The sequence below is a fragment of the Oncorhynchus gorbuscha genome, linkage group LG16, assembly GCF_021184085.1.
Source record: "Oncorhynchus gorbuscha isolate QuinsamMale2020 ecotype Even-year linkage group LG16, OgorEven_v1.0, whole genome shotgun sequence".
NCBI classification, from domain to species: Eukaryota; Metazoa; Chordata; class Actinopteri; order Salmoniformes; family Salmonidae; genus Oncorhynchus; species Oncorhynchus gorbuscha.
In genome coordinates, this window is record NC_060188.1 from 63,104,961 (window position 1) to 63,125,425 (window position 20,465).

A 20,465-nucleotide genomic window follows, 5' to 3' on the forward strand; every position below is an offset into this window, starting at 1 on the left:
AGAATGTATGCACACATGACTGTAAGTTGCTTTGGATAAAAGCGTCTGCTAAATGGCATATATATATATATATATATATATGACCCAATAAGGCAATCATTAATAATCCCACCATCTTTCATATCCAACCAAGTTTTCAATGGTAAGCAGCACAGGGAGATGGATAGATGATAAGAAGAGCTGGAGTTGAGCGAACGGCCTGTTGTCAGAGGACTCCATCTAAGCAAGGAGGTGTCCGTTTGTTATAAATAATCAAAGGTGTAGAGTTTCACAGGTGATCCAGAGAGAGATCCAACACACACACACACACACACCCCTCCACAGTGAAGGCATTAGAGCAGGATAACAGCATCCACCTAACTGATGAATAATGTTCTAGCCAGGCCACAGACCACATGCATTATTGAGTGGAGGAGGGGAAACTGATCTGAGACTCACTCCGTCAGACCTGCATTGCTGGAGCTTCGAGCACACAGAGCTAGACACTGGCTGGGGCTCCTATAGAGCAGTGAGCAGAGGCTCTCTGGCTGGGGCTCCTATAGAGCAGAGGCTCTCTGGCTGGGGCCTCCTATAGAGCAGAGGCTCTCTGGCTGGGGCCTCCTATAGAGCAGAGGCTCTCTGGCTGGGGCCTCCTATAGAGCAGAGGCTCTCTGGCTGGGGCCTCCTATAGAGCAGAGGCTCTCTGGCTGGGGCCTCCTATAGAGCAGAGGCACTCTGGCTGGGGCTCCTATAGAGCAGAGGCACTCTGGCTGGGGCTCCTATAGAGCAGAGGCACTCTGGCTGGGGCTCCTATAGAGCAGAGGCTCTCTGGCTGGGGCCTCCTATAGAGCAGAGGCTCTCTGGCTGGGGCCTCCTATAGAGCAGAGGCTCTCTGGCTGGGGCCTCCTATAGAGCAGAGGCTCTCTGGCTGGGGCCTCCTATAGAGCAGAGGCTCTCTGGCTGGGGCCTCCTATAGAGCAGAGGCTCTCTGGCTGGGGCCTCCTATAGAGCAGAGGCTCTCTGGCTGGGGATAGAGCAGAGGCTCTCTGGCTGGGGCCTCCTATAGAGCAGAGGCTCTCTGGCTGGGGCCTCCTATAGAGCAGAGGCTCTCTGGCTGGGGCCTCCTATAGAGCAGAGGCTCTCTGGCTGGGGCCTCCTATAGAGCAGAGGCTCTCTGGCTGGGGCCTCCTATAGAGCAGAGGCTCTCTGGCTGGGGCCTCCTATAGAGCAGAGGCTCTAGAGCAGAGGCTCTCTGGCTGGGGCCTCCTATAGAGCAGAGGCTCTCTGGCTGGGGCCTCCTATAGAGCAGAGGCTCTCTGGCTGGGGCTCCTATAGAGCAGAGGCACTCTGGCTGGGGCTCCTATAGAGCAGAGGCACTCTGGCTGGGGCTCCTATAGAGCAGAGGCACTCTGGCTGGGGCCTCCTATAGAGCAGAGGCTCTCTGGCTGGGGCTCTCCTATAGAGCAGAGGCTCTCTGGCTGGGGCCTCCTATAGAGCAGAGGCTCTCTGGCTGGGGCCTCCTATAGAGCAGAGGCACTCTGGCTGGGGCTCCTATAGAGCAGAGGCTCTCTGGCTGGGGCTCCTATAGAGCAGAGGCTCTCTGGCTGGGGCTCCTATAGAGCAGAGGCTCTCTGGCTGGGGCTCCTATAGAGCAGAGGCTCTCTGGCTGGGGCTCCTATAGAGCAGAGGCTCTCTGGCTGGGGCCTCCTGCTCTATGGCTGGGGCCTCCTATAGAGCAGAGGCTCTCTGGCTGGGGCCTCCTATAGAGCAGAGGCTCTCTGGCTGGGGCCTTATAGAGCAGAGGCTCTCTGGCTGGGGCCTTTAGAGCAGAGGCTCTCTGGCTGGGGCCTCCTATAGAGCAGAGGCTCTCTGGCTGGGGCCTCCTATAGAGCAGAGGCTCTCTGGCTGGGGCCTCCTATAGAGCAGAGGCTCTCTGGCTGGGGCCTCCTAGAGTTTTTCCCCTGTATGCATTTAAATCAACGCCACTGCAAAAATATTATAGGAGAAACTCTGTAGTAGACAGGTATAATTGTAGGCCACTGTCTGTCTGGTTGGCTGGGAGACAGCCTCCACTTGACTAGGTCCAAGGTAAATGAATGGCAGTGGAAATATATAGGCCTCATCCTATCCTCCTGTCAGTGGAACGTTTGATGGGTATATTAATTTTCTTCCCTTTGGTGGCTGAAGATGGAGCCGAGCTTGCTGGAGTTGGAATGCGAGGGCACAGTCGTCATGTGTGGTTTGATTGCTCATGAGTTGGAATTATTTGAAATGGCTTAAAAGCATAATGCCTTGGTAGTAGGGATGTCTGCTGGCGTAGCAGGTCCTACAGTGGTTGTCTTCTCCATCACTGAGTCCCACACAGAGAGCTGTGGGGTTGGGCTTGCCTCTCCTCTTCCCCCTGTTTGTGTCAGGGGGAAGAACCAGGGTCCAAGTTGCTGCGTCTGCAACCAGGCACAGGAACACAGTTACAGGCACTGACTGGCCATTAGATGGAGGAATCCCTGCAAAAATAGCTACAGCACAGAGCTGGCCTGCAGTAATTAGGGGGAGAAAAGAGCTGGGGAGAGAAAAAGAGAGGGTAATGTGATTAACTGTCAGAACCAGTTGATAATGTCACTGCTCTCTGTAGCCACTAAGGTTTGACTAGCTGCTCATCTCTGCCTCTAGCCACTACTGACATCTATACACACCCCTCCACACACACACTAGGGTTTAATATTTTCCCGGTATTTTACAAATGTTCCATCCCGAGAATAAATCGCTTTTCCGGGTAACCTGGTATTTCCCGCCAACACCGGAAGTGTTGTTCAAAAGCATTATCTGGCATATAAATAGGCCTTTGTTTGGATTTGATTAGAGCTTTGATCCAAAATTCAAGCCTGAGCCAGATAAGCCAGACGTTAAATACATTTAATGAGCCCAAGCCCAAAAAAGCCCAAAGCATTGTGTGGTTATCCAATAAATATGATGTAGGCTACTGTACATTACTCATGACAGAAAAACACAAAAGCCCATGTATGTAGCTAGCTATATGGTCTCTTGGGTAAATAAATGAAACTAGCTCCAGTAGCCTAGTCTTTTTGAGTGTGAACTGTTACTGTATTGTGTTATATTGATTGGAATTACGCACATGAAATCAAAGTTTGTCACATGCGCCGAATACAACTGTAGACCTTACAGTGAAATGCGTACTTACAGGCTTTAACCAATAGTGCAAAAAATGTATTAGGTGAACAATAGGTAGGTAAAGAAATAAAACAACAGTAAGAAGACCGGCTATAAAAGTAGCTAGGCTACATACAGACACCGGTTAGTCAGGCTGATTGAAGTAGTATGTATATATGGTTAAAGTGACTATGCATATATGATAAACCGAGTAGCAGCACCGTAAGAAGAGGGGTTGAGGGGGGGGCACACAATGCAAATAGTCTGGGTATCCATTTGATTACCTTTTCAGGAGTCTTATGGCTTGGGGGTAAAAACTTTTGAGAAGCCATTTTGTCCTAGACTTGGCACTCCGGTACCGCTTGCCATGTGGTAGTAGAGAGAACAGTCTATTACTGGGGTGGCTGGGGTCTTTGACAATTTTTAGGCCCTTCCTCTGACACTGCCTGGTGTAGAGGTCCTGGACGGCAGGCAGCTTTGCCCCAGTGATGTCCTGGGCTGTATGCACTACCCTCTGTAGTGCCTTGCGGTCAGAGGCCGAGCAATTGCCGTACCAGGCAGTGATGCAACCGGTCAGGATGCTCTCGATGTTGCAGCTGTAGAACCTTTTGAGGATCTCAGGACCCATGCCAAATCTTTTTAGTTTCCTGAGTGCCCTCTTCACGACTGTCTTGGTGCGTTTGGACCATTCTAGTTTGTTGTTGATGTGGACACCAAGGAACCTGATGCTCTCAACCTGCTCCACTACAGCCCCGTCGATGAGAATGGGGGAGTACTCAGTCCTCCTTTTCCTGTCGTCGACAGTCATCTCCTTAATCTTGGTCACGTTGAGGGACAGGTTGTTATTCTGGCACCACCTGGCCAGGTCTCTGACCTCCTCCCTATAGGCTGTCTCGTCATTGTCAGTGATCAGGCCTACCGCTGTTGTGTCGTCTGCAAACTTAATGATAGTGTTGGAGTCGTGCCTGGCCATGCAGTCGTTGGTGAACAGGGAGTACAGGAGGGTGCTGAGCACGCACCCCGGGGGAGCTCCAGTGTTGAGGATCAGTGTGGCAGATGTGTTGATCCCTACCATCACCGCCTGGGGGCGGCCCATCGAAGTCCAGGATCCAGTTGCAGAGGGAGGTGTTTAGTCCCAGGATCCGTAGCTTAGTTATGAGCTTTGATGGTACTATGGTATTGAACACTGAGCTGTAGTCAATGAATAGCATTCTCACTTAGGTGTTCTGCTTTTGTCCAGGTGGGAAAGGGCAGTGTGGAGTGCAATAGAGATTGCATCATCTGTGGATCTGTTTGGGCGGTATGCAAATTGGAGTGGGTCTAGGGTTTCTGGGATAATGTTGTTGACCAGCCTTTCAAAGCACTTCATGGCTACGGACATGAGTGCTACAGGTCTGTAGTCATTTAGGCAGGTTGCTTTTGTGTTCTTGGGCAAAGGGACTATAGTGGTCTGCTTGAAGGATGTTGCTATTACAGACTCAATCAGGGACATGTTGAAAATGTCAGTGAAGAAACCTGCCAATTGGTCAGCACATGTGCAGATGTTTCCTGTAATCCATGGCTTCTGGTTGTGGTATGCACGTGCAGTCACTGTGGGGACACGTCCTGGTAATCCGTCTGGCCCGGCAGCCTTGTGTATGTTGACCTGTTTAAAGGTCTTACTCACGTCAGCTACGGAGAGTGTGATCACACAGTCCTCTGGAACAGCTGATGCTCTCATGCATACCTCAGTGTTGCTTGCCTCGAAGCGAGCATAGAAGTGATGTAGCTCGTCTGGTAGGCTCGTGTCACTGGGCAGCTTGTGGCTGTGCTTCCCTTTGTAGTCTGTAATAGTTTGCAAGCCCTGCCACATAAGATGAGCATTGGAGCCGGTGTAGTACGATTCAATCTTAGTCCTGTATTGATGCTTTGCCTGTTTGATGGTTTGTCGCAGGGCATAGCAGGATTTCTTGTAAGCTTCCGGGTTAGAGTCCCGCACCTTAAAAGCGGCAGCTCTACGCTTTAGCTCAGTACAGATGTTTCCTGTAATCCATTGCTTCTGGTTTTGGTATGTACGTGCAGTCACTGGGGACTGCACGTGTAAGTGTCCTCGATGCACTTATTGATAAAGCCTGTGACTGAACTGATGTGGTTTATTCCTCAATGTCATTGGAAGAATCCCGGAACATGTTCCAGTCTGTGATAGCACAACAGTCCTGTAGTTTAGTATCTGCTTCATCTGACCCCCTATTTTGGGTGAGTGGTTTGTGACCCCCTATTTTGGGTGAGTGGTTTCCTGTTTTCTTATTTCCTTATACAGCTGACTGAGTGTGGTCTTAGTGCCGGCTTTGATGGTAAATAAATAGCCACAAAGTATAGTTGAAACTCTCTAGGCAAGTAGTGTGGCCTGCAATTTATCACAATACACTCTACTTCAGGCGAGCAAAATCTAGAGACTTCCTTCGATTCCGTGAACCAGCTGTTTACAAATATGCACAGACTTACCGGAGTGCACTGTTCTATCTTGCCGGTGCAGCATATAACCCAATAGCTAAATATCCATGTCATCATTCAGCCACGATTCCGTGAAACATAGGATATTAGTTTTTGATCGTGATCGTACCCTGTCTAGTTTATTGTCCAATGATTGCACGTTGGCGAGTAGTATGGACGGTAATGGCCACTCGCCTTTTCCGGGTCCTGACCATGCATCCGGCTCTTTGTCCTCTACCTGCGTCGTTTCCTCTTGCAAATAACGGAGATGTTGGCCCTGTCGGGTGTTTAGAGAATGTTTTCTTCAACAAGCAAGACACAATCTTTGTCTAATCCGAGGTGAGTGATCGCTCGCTGTCCTGATGTCCAGAACCTCTTTTTTTGTCGTAAAATACAGTTGCAGAAACATTATGTACAAAATAAGTTACAAATAACATGAAAAACCCCCACATAATAGCACAATTGGTTGGGCGCCCGTAGAACTGCTGCCATTTCTTCCGGCGCCATGCTAAAGCAGAGAGAGAACATGTGATTCTAGTGCAAAGCACTAGGCTGGTGAATTAGATTTTGATTTCATAATATAATGGGGCCTATTTGTATAATTGGTTGGCTGACGACATATCTTTCATAATATTTCCCCTAATGTTATAGCCTACCTTCTTTCTATTGTAGCTTCATTCCTTCCTGGCTTTCAAAGGTTAAACTAAATGTTTCACTGTCCATATCTTCATCGTTCTAATGACATGGTTGAATAATATAGGACAAGAATTAGATACAGAAGGCTTTCACTTCTCTTAATGAAGATTGAATACTTATGGGTCTGAATAAATAACTGCCATCGCGCGTTCGCTCTTTCAAACTATCCGTGAGTTCTATTGGCTGCTGTATTTAACGTTCAGCAATTCTGCTTTTAATAATTTATTGGTATAAGAAATGCTAAAAAAAAAAACAATACCCAGCAAGCTTTTCTAGTCTAGCTTTTCCTACATGGGACTTGAAGAGCTACGGAGCGTTTTTTTAAGGGGAGAGGCCAGCGGAGCACAAGTGCGTGCCATGCTTACGTATTGCATAAGTGACAAGGCTGTCAAATGGAAGCTTATTATGCATAACCTATTATTAATCAGCTAAATGTAAGGCTAATACTACATTGCATTTATTACCTGAAAGGGGTAGGCTAGAACATCTCATTCTTGAACAGGATGGTTTATTTTAGATGCAATTTGAATTGAGTTGATGGTGAGAAGATTAGTGAATTAGAGGCGCATTTGGTCTTTATTACTGTAGCATAGACTATGCTGCAGCAAATGCATGCCTTCCTGTCACAAGAAAAAAGTTACCATTATGAGTTGATAGGTCTACATGCGTTGAACTGCGCTCCATAGTGAGATGGGCTGTCTGTCCCCACCCAGAGCGTTGATGATTAATTATGCAGAGGCCGTAGAGAAGCCTGATTTAGACATCGACTATCATTTAAAGTTTCATTTCATTAATAATATATTATAATTGACTGGTTTCTCAGTTATATACCCTGGGAAAAGGTGTGTGATTTGGGGCGGTAAATCTCTATAACCGGGTTCCCGCCATTCAACACACACACACACACACACACACACACACACACACACACACACACACACACACACACACACACACACACACACACACACACACACACACACACACACACACACACAGGTGGAGAGAGGGCACATCTCCACAAAGAAGCTCTAATTTCACTCTTTCCCTCCATCCCACCCGCCTTTTATTAGCCCAATGATATTATTTGGGGAATTGTCTTTCTGACTGCTCCTCTCTGAGTGAAGGGGAGAAGGAGGTGCAGTCATGCCTGTTAGCAGCTGTGGGCAGTGACCTGCTGCGCTTGTTATTGTTGGGCTCCTCCTCTCCAGTCCCCCACATAGAGCCTACCACCAGAGATGCATGTTACTGTCACACTAATGATGCATTTACCATCATTACCATGTACCAGCCCCAACCCACTGCCTGGCTGTGCTCCCAGAACAGTTAGTTTAACCTAATACGCCATGTTGCCCTCAGTGCATTTCAATTCTGTTTTCGTCACAGCCATCTATCTCAAAGCTCCTAGAAGTAAAAGCGTGTGTGGTTGAATTTGCATGTGTAATACAGTGTATAAGACAGTAGTTTTGGAATTGTTAGTTAGATTACTTGTTGGTTATCACTGCATTGTCGGAACTAGAAGCACAAGCATTTCGCTACACTCGCATTAACATCTGCTAACCATGTGTATGTGACAAATAAAATTTGATTTGATGTGGTTTAACGAGCTGAGTCTATGGTGCACTCTATGCAGTTGGCTTTTGACTGGCCCTGAATCTGCTGCCTGTTGGTGAGAGTATAGGCCACTACATATGGAGCAGAGGCCACTACATATGGAGCAGAGGCCATTTCATTGGCAAGATTAGCATACTTAGGCATGACATTCCAGCAACAAATGCTGACACTACACATCCAAATATATCTGACCAAATAATGTAATTTTGAATTCCGTAAAGTAAGTGTGGAAGAGGTGAAAAAATTGTTTATCAACAATGACAAGCCACGGGGTCTGACACTTGGATGGAAAATTACTGAGGATAATAGCGAACGATATTGCTACTCCTATTTGCCACATCTTCAATTTCAGCATAATAGAAAGTGTGTGCCCTCAGGCCTGGAGGGAAGCTAAAGTCATTCCACTACCCAATAATATTTAAGCACCCTTTAGTGGTTCAAATAACTGGCCAATCAGCCTGTTACCAACCCTTAGTAAACTTCTGGGAAAATTGTTTGTCCAGATACAGTGCTATTTTACAGTAAACAAATTGACAACATACTTTCAGTACGTATATAGGGAAGGACATTCTACAAGCACAGCACTTACACAAATTACTGATTGGCTGAGAGAAATTGATGATAAAAAGATTGAGGGGGATGTTTTGTTAGACTTCAGTGCGGCTATTAACATTATCAAGCAGTCTTGCTGGAAAAACATATGCGTTATGACTTTAAACCCCCTGCTATATTGTGGATAAAGCGTTACCTGTCAAACAGAATAGAGGGTGAATAGAGGGAGGTTTCCAGAATAGAGGGAGGTTTCCATTCTTTAATGGAAAACCTCTCCAACATAATCCAGGTAGAAACAGGAATTCCCCAAGGCAGCTGTCTAAGCACCTTTTTTTCAATCTTTACTAATGACATACCACTGGCTTTGAGTAAGTCCAGTGTGTATGTATGCGGATGACTCAACACTATACATGTCATCCACTACAGCGACTGAAATGACAGCAACACTTAACAAAGAGCTGCAGATAGTTTCAGAATGGGTGTTTTGTGGAAATTTCCTCTATTTACCAAATCATGAGCGCAAACCACAAGTCAGAATTAGTTATCAAAGTCCATCTTTAATTATATGAGCTCTATCACAACCCTGTGACTCTCAGATCAATTCAGTGTCTATCAATGAATTCTCTGAGAGCCCCCTCTACATTGCAACTGAGATCCTTTAATAGCAAAGAACACACATAGTCAGACAGCATAGACATAATAAATCGTTCAGCTTTGTCTCCTTACTCAAACCCAGAACCATAAACCAATCCTCCATATCAACAGGCATATATATCAAATTGTCATTTAGATACAACCAATTCTTAATACAACCAATCCTGGACAAGCTCACAGAGAGGAGTGACTGCTATAGGTTAAGATAGGGACAACATTAGAGGGCGCATAGAATGATTCCAGACACTGCCATCCTCCTCTCCCCGATGGGAAAAGTAGGGAGTGACTGGCACACAGACACAGTGGAGCAAAAGATGTTTACACATGATGACACCTTGACCTCTCCCCTCTCTGCGGCCCAAGCAACTTAGTCTTGACATAGAACAGAACTGCCAATGGCCACCACTATAGTACAACAAAATACATTCTTATGAGAAATAACTCATAAGCATATAATGAAAATAAAACATCCTATCTATGTTACCCACCAATTCTGATTATTCCCCAACAGGTGGCAAGGAATAAGTTTGTCCTGAATATTTCAAACTAAAAACATTGTATTTGGGACAAATCATTCACTCAACCTTAACTAAATATTGTAATGAATGTGTTAATTGAGCAAATAGAGACTAAACTGCTTGGATTAACTCTGGATTATAAACTGTCATGGTCAAAACAGATTGACACAACAGTAGCTAGGATGGGAAGAAGTTTGTCTATAATGCTGTTAATGCAGAACAGCACTTTATCAACAAGGCAGGTCCTACCGGCCCTAATTTTGTCGCACCTGGACTACTGTTCAGTCGTGGTCAGGTGCCACAGAGAGGGACAGCGCGGCTGGCCCTTGGATTTACTCAGAGGGATAACATGTATAATATGCATGTCAATCTCTCCTGGCTGAAAGTGGAGGAGAGATTGACTTCATCACTACTTGTTTTTGTAAGAAGTGTTGTCAAGCTAAATGCACCGAGCTTGTCTGAACTACTGGCACACAGCTCAGACACTCATTCATATCCCACAAGACATGCCACTTGAGGTCTCTTCAGTCTCCCAGTCCAGAACAGACTATGGGAGGCGCACAGTACTACATAGAGCCGTGACTAAATGGAACTCTATTCCACATAAAGTAACTCATGCCAGCAGTAACATTTTGATTAAAAAATAAAAATAAACTATACAAATGCACCTTATGGAACAGCAGGGACTGTGAAGCAACACAAACATACACAATATACACATGGATGTTGTTATTGATATGTGGTAGTAGAGGCAATTTTAAATAGATTCTTACTTTGCTAAATTATATTACACAGCTTTTTGTTTTTTAAAATCTTCCATAATAACCAAATGTAGCCCATTACCAGCTGAGTGTACAGAGATAATCAAGTGGTGGAAAAATACCCAATTGTCATACTTGGGTCAAAGTAAAGATCGCTTAATAGAAAATGACTCCCAAGTGAAAGTCATCCAGTAAAATTCTAAAAGTATAAATCTAGTTGAGTATTAAAAGTATGTGTAATTGCTCAAATAAATGTAAGTATCAAATTCCATATTGAGCAAAATAAAAATGATAGCCAGGTGCACAGTCACATTATTTACATACAAGCATTTGTGTTTAGTGAATCCTCCAGATCAGAGGCAGTAGAGAACTTCTGGTCATCTTGATAAGTGTGTGAATTAGACCATTTTCCTTTCCTGCTAAGCATTCAAAATGTAACAAGTACTTTTAGTTGTCAGCGAAAATGGTAAAGGACATTTATTTTATTTAGGGATGTGGTGAAGTAAAAGTTGTCAAATCCAGATACCCCAAAAAACTACTTAAGTAATACTTTAAAGTATTTTTACTTGAGTACTTTACACCACTGATAATTAAACATAGGCCCTCATTGACCCCAAGTCCGACCCCCACTTTCCCCGTTTGACCTCTCTGACTTTCCTCTCCCACCTGATTGATTGCTCGTCCTCCAGAGTTTAAAAAGAAAAACGTAAATAATCTGGCTAGCTGGTTGGTGGAGGAAAAGTACATAGAGCGAACAAACCAATGGTTAGCTAGTGCCGTCTCTCAGCAGAAAGCGAACACCTCTCACTCTTCATCCTTTCCACACATGGCTGTGTCCTTTGTTTACTTGTGACGCAGTGGATGGGATTGCCTTACACACTGTTACAGATCTCTGGCCTACCATCTACCGTCCTGTCTGTTAGGAACCTGACCTGGAGCATATGCTGGCGTCTCTACATGTCCTTCAATGGCAACCATGTACAAGAACAGACTCCATTGTAGCTGGATAGTAGATACACCCCCCTGTCAACAAGTAGGTCAATAAACACTATTGAGATGAAGAGAAAAGGATCAATAGAGCAATGTTTTGTTATTGATTTTTAGTTTAAACTGAAATATCATTTTCTGTCAGCCCCATATACAATAAGCCCCATGTACATGTAGCCCCTTACACGCATACCGGTAGGCAGGTTGAAAATGGCCAATTTGGGCACTGATAAGCGCCTAAATTGTAACAAGGGCTGTACAATAACACGCTATACATGTCAGAGCTCAGGGTCTCCGCTTCACATCTCTGTATGGGTTTTGACTGACAGCCGTTCTGAACTTGAGTCCCTCTCTCAACATTTTGTTGTCTTAGTGAGGGAAATGCATTAAGTTAAGAGGACTATGTATTTTGAAAGATGATACATTGAGGATTATAATAAATACCACTTTGTTGTCATACAAGCCAGACACCTGTGAGTCCAAATGTGCACTTCACATTTCCAGATCATAAAACTACTGTCATATACAGTGTCAACATTTATGATCAGTGTTTGACTTAGTTACAAGATGACTTGTAGTTATTCCCTGGGTTGTCCTGAACAGAATGAGCCTATGTTTGTTGTATTGTGAAGAAAATTTGCATTAATGACATGATTCTATACGCTTCTAAATGACGATCTGCCTTGTGAAAACCTAACACTGTAAGATGGTATTTTATAATTTAGCTAGTCATGGTAGTACTAGAACAAGCTTTCAAATGATGCCCACCTGATCCAGATTAGAATTTATAATGGATCGTTGGATTTCGTAACAACAACAGTAATTGTGTAAAGGGGGCATGCAGGGCTGTGTTCCAAACAACTACAGGTGCTTGCTCTTGTTCCTCAATGGCACAGCTAGGAGAGCTCAGAAAAACACATTATTACTTAGGAACTGTGCACACTTTGCAGAGGTGTGTGGACACTTGGAGACACCAGTTAGTCCTCTCACTCTAACCCATATTTGTTTGTCTTATGTTGCACTTACCCCACATTTTCTTAGAATATTAGTTTAGTATTTTCAGGTTTCGTTATCAAAAATGCGTAGAAGTACATTAAATGTAAAATGCACAAATCAAGTGTAATGTTTGGATTCAGTCTTGTCTGGTGAACTTTTGTCATCCCCTTTATAAATTTCCCATAATCTCAACTGTTCCCTTTTATTTATTGCTACCATGTGTATGCTTTCCATATTTCAATTTAGTCCTATCCATACAGGCCAATTGCCACTTGCCACTAGTGGCCAATTGCCACTAGTGGGAAGGTTTAAAAATGTTCTTTTATTGAAAATCCAAAACATACAATATACTTGCAGTGAAGCCTTTCAACAACTACTAACGAGGAAACAAGAAAAAGACAGAAGAAAACAGCAAACAACAATGCAAACAGTCCTACTAGTGGGAAGGGTTAAAGCACTAACTCAAAGTTTTATTTTATTTTATTTTTTGCTGCCCCATGACCCCCCCCCACCCCAACAAAATAAAAATAAGCCTTTTGGGGTTTTCTTGGGACGTCCAATTCAACAAGGTTATTGTTCCTTGTCATCGAACCCAGTCTTAAACGACGACCCAGTGGTGCCAAGAACCAACTATTGGGTCCTATGTTTATGTTCAAACTCGTCTCTCACCAATGTCCTCTCCAGGTCCTGTCGGTGTGTGTGGAGGAGGAGAATATCATCCCCTACATTACCAATGTGCTCCAGAACCCAGACCTGGCCCTGCGCATGGCTGTTCGTAACAATCTAGCTGGGGCCGAGGAGCTGTTCGCACGCAAGTTCAACAACCTGTTTGCTGGGGGAAACTACTCTGAGGCTGCCAAGGTGGCTGCCAACGCACCAAAGGTAACTTGTATAGAAACCGTACAGGGTCTTGCTACAGGGGATGTCTGATGACATCGCTGTGATTTAATGGAAGGTAACTTACTGATGTCCATATCCTGTTACATCAATACACTATCAAAGTGATTTAGAAGTTCACTTGATCACGAGAGACTTTGGATATGCAAATGCAAACGATGAATAGTTTGTTTCCAGCATGTATGTGTTGCTATGTACAATATGTTGCTAGCAAAACCCTCTCACAGCCATGCATCAGCAGTATCGCTCTGTGTGTATATAAACTGCAGCAGATCCACTCCACCCATGTCTTGTTTTTCCGTCTCCTCTCTGCTCTCTCCTCCAGGGTATCCTGCGTACTCCAGACACTATCCGTAAGTTCCAGAGTGTGCCAGCCCAGCCGGGGCAGACCTCTCCCCTGCTGCAGTACTTTGGCATCCTGCTGGACCAGGGCCAGCTCAACAAGTTTGAGTCCCTGGAGCTGTGCAGGCCCGTCCTACAGCAGGGACGCAAGCAGCTGCTGGAGAAGTGGCTCAAAGAGGACAAGGTGTGTCTGGGTCTCCGAGAAAGGGGGAGAGATGGTTATCTGACTTCCTGTAGGAAGAGGCCTTTCCTGAACTGTGTGTGTTTGTCCATGTTCATATCTCACCAGTCATCTGGGTTGTTTGTCCTTTCTTTGACGTGAGGCAATCAGTGTGCTATGCTGAGCATTTGAAGAGGTTAAAAAAATATATATATATTTCCCCCTCCAGAGAGTGCTGGGGAATATGGGTGGCTCCTTAGTCGGTCTCAATGCCCCCCCCCCATAGTTTTCTGCTTCACACTAATTGTGAATGTTTAATGTGTTAAAAATCATTCACAACATTTATATTCCAAACATGATCAAGTATGTTCTCTCGCCTGTATGGTACTTGTGGTGAAACTAACAGTTTGTTTCTTCTCAGCTGGAATGTTCTGAGGAGCTGGGGGACCTGGTGAAGTCAGTGGACCCCACCCTGGCTCTCTCAGTCTACCTGAGGGCCAACGTACCCAACAAGGTCATCCAGTGCTTTGCTGAGACCGGACAGTTCCCCAAGATAGTCCTGTATGCCAAGAAGGTACATTTTCACTCTGAGATGGAGCTCTGTTGATCTTGTTTCCTTTCCTTGGTTTGGTTTCCTTATGACACAGTTGAGGAAGTGGATGAGCTGTATATTAGCATCCTGAGAGGGGCTTCAGAATGGGGACGGCTTCATTGGATCCAAATGGGGGTTGGAAGGAGGGCATTAGCTTTCATTAGCTAGATACTTGATGTATGAATGAAAGGTACGTCATGTGACAATGACAGAGGGTTTAGAAATAAATAAATACATACTCTAAATATGTCTGTTGAGTAGGATGGTGCATTGGTAAATGTAACTACTGTCTTGCTCTTCCTGTGACGGTAGGTGGGCTACACTCCAGACTGGATCTTCCTGCTGAGGAACGTGATGAGGATCAGTCCAGAACAGGGCCTGCAGTTCTCACAGATGCTGGTCCAGGACGAAGAGCCTCTGGCTGACATCACACAGGTTGGTGGTGGGGGTGGGGAAGAGGTAGGATGAGGGTGATGGGGAGGGAGGGAGAGGGATGAGATATAGGGGGAAGATGAGAGGGAGGAAGACGGAAGGGAGAGATGAGGGAAGGCTAACCTGCTGATAACACCGCTCGCGTTACGTGTGAGAGCGTTACAATGATTGTGTACATTTGTTTTGCATCTACACTGCTCGTGCGCGTCGACGAGTGTCTGCGTAGCCAGGCGCTAAAATAGAACTTGGTTCCATTTGTGTCGCTTGATGCGCTGCAAGTCCTTCCTTTCCCGTCTCATTGGTTTTTAGGAGCATATACCCACGTGGGTAATTGAAAGATGAATTGAGGTCCACAGTCCAGTTGGTAGTGGTAATGCACCTTAAAGTTGGTTGCCAGCCGCCATATAAAGTCAGAAGGAGGAGAGATTACTAGAAACAAATTCGGTTTACCCTTTTTTCTGTATATTAATTGTCGGAGTAGAGGACATTGTGCATTTCAGGTAAAATAACATCTCAATGTTTATATTCCAGGACAAATTTTCTAGCAACAGCAAGCTAGCAGAGTTCGTTTTGATATTTAAACCTGTGTGTCCTGATCGCGTCTGGTGTGGGTGGACAAAATCAAAATGTGTGCTATGGCGCACACACGCTCCTGATCTAGTCAGCATGTTAGGAAAGAGGGAGAGGTCGAAGTTATTTGAGAGAGGGAGAGAGGAACAGAACCTAGACTAGAGCATGCCATCTCTCTCATCCACGTCATTCACTCTCCACTATTATATTCCTCCTGTCTGGGCTTGGCAGGACTGTCTACTCTGAACTGTCAATGTGCTGATCAGATCTGGGTCAAATACATTGGTCAAAATTTGGATGCACTTGATTTCGTTTGACTGGTACAATGGAACCAATGAAATACTCCCAAAGTGCAATCTCAAAGCTAAATCAAGAGTTTCAAATACTCATAATTGTAAGTAGTGTATTTCTGTCTTCTGTTGACAGTTATGTTGTTACTCTCGTGTCCCCTGTCTGTTCAGATTGTGGATGTGTTCATGGAGTATAACCTGATCCAGCAGTGTACCTCATTCCTATTGGACGCCCTGAAGAACAACAGGCCATCTGAGGGGCCGCTGCAGACACGCCTACTGGAGATGAACCTCATGCATGCCCCACAGGTACACACCCTACCCCCTTACATTTAGATGAGGATATGATAGTCAAATATCTGGTGGCCCTCAAAACAAACAGACCATTATTGACATTCACACTTCCAAAACTGTTCCATGCATATCCTTCTCTGTAGGTTGCTGATGCTATCCTGGGCAACCAGATGTTCACCAACTACGACCGTGCCCACATAGCCCAACTGTGTGAGAAGGCTGGCCTGCTGCAGAGGGCTCTGGAGCACTACACCGACCTATACGACATCAAGCGGGCCGTGGTGCACACACACTTGCTCAACCCAGAGGTATGACAGCTAGCATGTGTCAGCTAGTGTAAAAAAATAACTGTCACATTTAGTTTCAATTAACACAGCTAGATGAATGTGACTGTCGTGTACTTCCTCATGACACTATTTAACTCTGACCCTACTCTCTTCTCTCATACCCCCCCTCACTTTCACTATTTCTCTGTCTCTCTTCCCTCTCTCCCTCCCTTTAGTGGCTGGTGAATTTCTTTGGCTCCCTCTCAGTGGAGGACTCTCTAGAGTGCCTGAGGGCCATGTTGTCTGCCAACATTCGTCAGAACCTGCAGATTTGTGTCCAGGTGGCCTCCAAGTACCACGAGCAGCTCTCCACCAACTCCCTCACCGAGCTCTTCGAGTCCTTCAAGAGCTTTGAGGGTGAGACATACAGCCACGCACACTATTTTACACTTCCCTTCCTTGGACAGGGTTCGAGACTGTGACCATAACACTTGCATTAGCGACGCTTTGACTTAGCAGTGCGACACCATTTTTTTTGTTTTTGGTCTCTAAATATGTAGCTGGTCACGTTAGTTTTTGGTTCACAATTTGCTTTTATTTTATTGTCTCGGTATTGAAAAAGTCTTTGTTGAATCTTGGCAATGCACAATTCAGTCATCATGCGCTGTTTGAATGAACGTTTTTGAAGGTTTCCCAAAAAACCTTCCTAATTAAATTTTTTAAATAATTATTATTCCAAGACCTCAGAGTTGGTCTCCTGATGTGGTTTAAGCATTGTAGATTTAGAACGTCAAAAAAATTGTTTATATAAATAGAGTGATTTTGAGTGAGAATCTGAACTCTGAAACAGGGAAAAACTAACCCCGGAAAAATGTAATTTACCAAAAGATTAAACTGATTTTAAAGGGCCCAACAACTGTAGACTGGCAAATTTACCTGAATGTCAAGCCCTGCAAGGGAATACTAATTTAAAAGGTGGTTTGTCATTATTAGCCTGGTTCTGTATGGAATGCAGGCACATTATGAGAGACAGGTCAGATCAAAAATTGGTGCGACCAAGTCGTGCTGGTGCCATCAACTGGGAAAAGTTGGTAGCACCAGTGACGGCAGTGGAACAAGTTAGTCTAGAACCCTGTTGGATCACTCTTCCAGCTATATGCCCAAGTAGGCCAGAGGCAGCAGAATTGTTGATCGACTCAATAGAATGGCCTGGAGGGGTGGACACTGGGACTGGGCTGGACCTTCTTAAACTCCGGGTGGACTAGAGACGAGGTGGCCAGTCATAATGGAGCTACAGCTTAATAAACTGAGAGCCACTGTTTTCAATTGTCCAAAACAAACATGGTGGAAAGTGTTTGTGATTTTGACAAATGGCATTCCCTAAGGGAAGAGTCCATTTAAACTATCTTTATCAGCTAATTCTGACTGTTTGGTATTATATCCTGAAATGTGATGTACATTAATCAAACAAGGGGCGATGAGATGGTGACAGTAGTCGTCTGCTCCGGTCTCTTGGGGGAAGTTGATCTAAATATTTTAAGGGGGGGGTGAGAGCCCTCAGTGGAACAGCCACTTTACAATAGTGCATCTAAATATTTTAAGGGGGGTGAGAAGGATTACTTTATCCTATCCTAAGTATTCCTTAAAGAGGTGGGGTTTCAGGTGTCTCCGGAAGGTGGTGATTCGCTGTTCTGAGGGAGTTTGTTTCCCAGCAAAATGTATACTGGATTGCCCACACAGAGCCTGGAGGTACTGAGGTGCCGTTCCCCTTGTGCACCATGGTCTTTCGGATATTTCTCATGGTTTCTTTCTAGTATTACATTGTTATTGATTATTGCATGGTTGGTTTTTGAGTTTGCAAGAAGTGCATGTGACATTAAAAGATGTCCTGACATGACTGACATGGTCTCTGGTACTGTATTTCCTCCTGACTGACATTGTCTCCATGGTGTCCCAGGTCTGTTCTACTTCCTGGGTTCCATCGTTAACTTCAGCCAGGATGCAGAGGTCCACTTCAAGTACATCCAGGCTGCCTGCAAGACGGGACAGATCAAAGAGGTGGAGAGGATCTGCAGAGAGAGCAACTGCTACGACCCAGAACGAGTCAAGAACTTCCTCAAGGTAGAATATGAAGTCTGGGGGGAGAAGGTATCTAGAGGGAGGTGAAATGTAACTGACTGAAGATTTACTGTACTCCCTTTTCGTTTTTGCTTTTCTCTCCTTTGTCTTTCTTTAGTTTAATTTCATTCTTTCAATCTCGTGTGTTCAGTCGGTTGATCCCCTGGACCGCTCTGTCGCTGAAATTCAATGATGACATGGTTTTAAATTTAGAAATGATATTGATATAAAATTTACAAAACTTCTGTCAATCCTATTTATATATCGGCCTGCTAACACTAGCATTAGTGAAACGCTTTCAATTTTCTTTCATTGGTAAGAAGTAATGCCGGTTATTATCTCTTGTGCTTTTCTGTTGTCTATGGAATGCGAGGATATATACCAGATACATATATCCCCAAGTGCAGGACTCCCTTACTATTTTATCTTCACTCCACACTGGACTTCTGGAGATACAGGATTAAACCTGGGATATGTATTGTGATTATTACACAACCAGCTGCTGTACTATGTCTGGGCAATATGGCCTAAAAATCAAATCTCTTTAAAAAAAAAATATATGGGAGATATGGGATATGGGAGAGTCACGATATATACACTACATGGCCAAAAATATGGGATTTAAGTCATTTAGCAGACGCTCTTATATACAAATTGGTGCACACCTACATGACATCCAGTGGAACAGTCACTTTACAATAGTGCATCTAAATCTTGAAGGGTGTGGACAGCTGCTTGTTGAAAATCTCATTACAAATCATGGGCATTAATATGGAGTTGGTCCCCCCCTTGCTGCTATAACAACCTCCACTCTTCTGGGAAGGCTTTCCACTAGATGTTGTAACATTGCTGCGGGGACTTGCTTCCATTCAGCCACCTTACTATAAGAGCATTAGTGAGGTCGGGCACTGATGTTGGGCGATTAGGCCTGGCTCACAGTCGGCGTTCCTATTCATCCCAAAGGTGTTCGAAGGGGTTAGATCAGGGCTCTACAGACCATTTGTTCTTCCACACGATCTCATCAAACCATTACTGTATGGACCTCGCTTTGTGCATGGGAGCATTGTCATGCTGAAACAGGAAAGGGTCTTCCCCAAAATGTTGCTACAAAGTTGGAAGCACAGAATTGATTGTCTAGAGAATGTCAATGTATGAGTTAAGATTTCCTTTCATTGGAACTAAGGGGCCTAACCCTAACCATAAAAAACAATTGTTCCTCCTCCACCAAACCTTACAGTTGCCGCTGTATGCGGGCAGGGAGCTTTCTCCCGGTATCCACCAAACCCAGAATAATCCGTCGGATTTCCAGATGGTGAAGCGTGATTCATCACTCCAGAGAAAGCATTTCCACTGCTCCAGCAGTTTTACACCACTCCAGCCGATGCTTGCCATTGTGCATGGTGATCTTAGGCTTGTGTACAGTTGCTTGGCCATGGAAACCCATTTAATGAAGCCCCGGCAAACAGTTCTTGTGCTGACGTTGCTTCCAGAGGCAGTTAGGAGGTCGGGAGTGAGTGTCGCAATCAAGGACAGACTATTTTTATGCGCTTCAGCGGTCCTGTTCTGTGAGCTTGTGTGGCCTACCACTTTACGGCAGAGCTGTTGCTGCTCCTACACATTTCCACTGCACAATAGCAGCACTTACAGTTGACCGGGGCAGAAATTTGACGAACGGACTTGTTGGAAAAATGCCATCCTATGAAGGTGCCACGTTGAAGGACACTGAGCTCTTCAGTCAGGCCCATTCTACTAACAATGTCTATGGAAATTGCATGGCTGTGCTAAATTTTATACATCTGTCAGCAACGGGTGTGGCTGAAGTAGCCAAATTCACTAATTTGAAGGGGTGTCCACATACTTTTGGTCATGTAATTTATCTGGATTTAAAAAAAAATGTAAATTCTCGAAAGAAACTTTGTTGTGCAATTTAAAAGTCAATAAACTGCATGCTAAATTATACCTAGGCTAAATATAAGCCTTCCACAACCATAAGACCCACTAATAATACAATTATTTTAACTAAATATTTTTTTTTTTTTTTTCAATGATCAGGTATTCAAGTCTGTCGATGAAATATATATATTTTTAAGTAGCCAGCTTATCTTTA

The 20,465-nt window shown here is 44.6% G+C and overlaps 1 protein-coding gene across 2 annotated transcripts in view; it reads left to right on the top strand.

The window, feature by feature from the left end:
* LOC123998623 (clathrin heavy chain 1) overlaps positions 1–20,465 on the top strand; it is a 63,807-nt gene that overhangs the window by 23,932 nt on the left and 19,410 nt on the right. For both annotated transcript variants that reach the window (XM_046303666.1, XM_046303667.1), the window contains 8 exons: positions 13,082–13,279; positions 13,620–13,820; positions 14,218–14,370; positions 14,701–14,823; positions 15,852–15,989; positions 16,118–16,282; positions 16,477–16,657; positions 18,198–18,361. In XM_046303666.1, the coding sequence (XP_046159622.1) occupies positions 13,082–13,279; positions 13,620–13,820; positions 14,218–14,370; positions 14,701–14,823; positions 15,852–15,989; positions 16,118–16,282; positions 16,477–16,657; positions 18,198–18,361 (1,323 nt within the window). The remainder of the gene's footprint in view (positions 1–13,081; positions 13,280–13,619; positions 13,821–14,217; positions 14,371–14,700; positions 14,824–15,851; positions 15,990–16,117; positions 16,283–16,476; positions 16,658–18,197; positions 18,362–20,465) is intronic.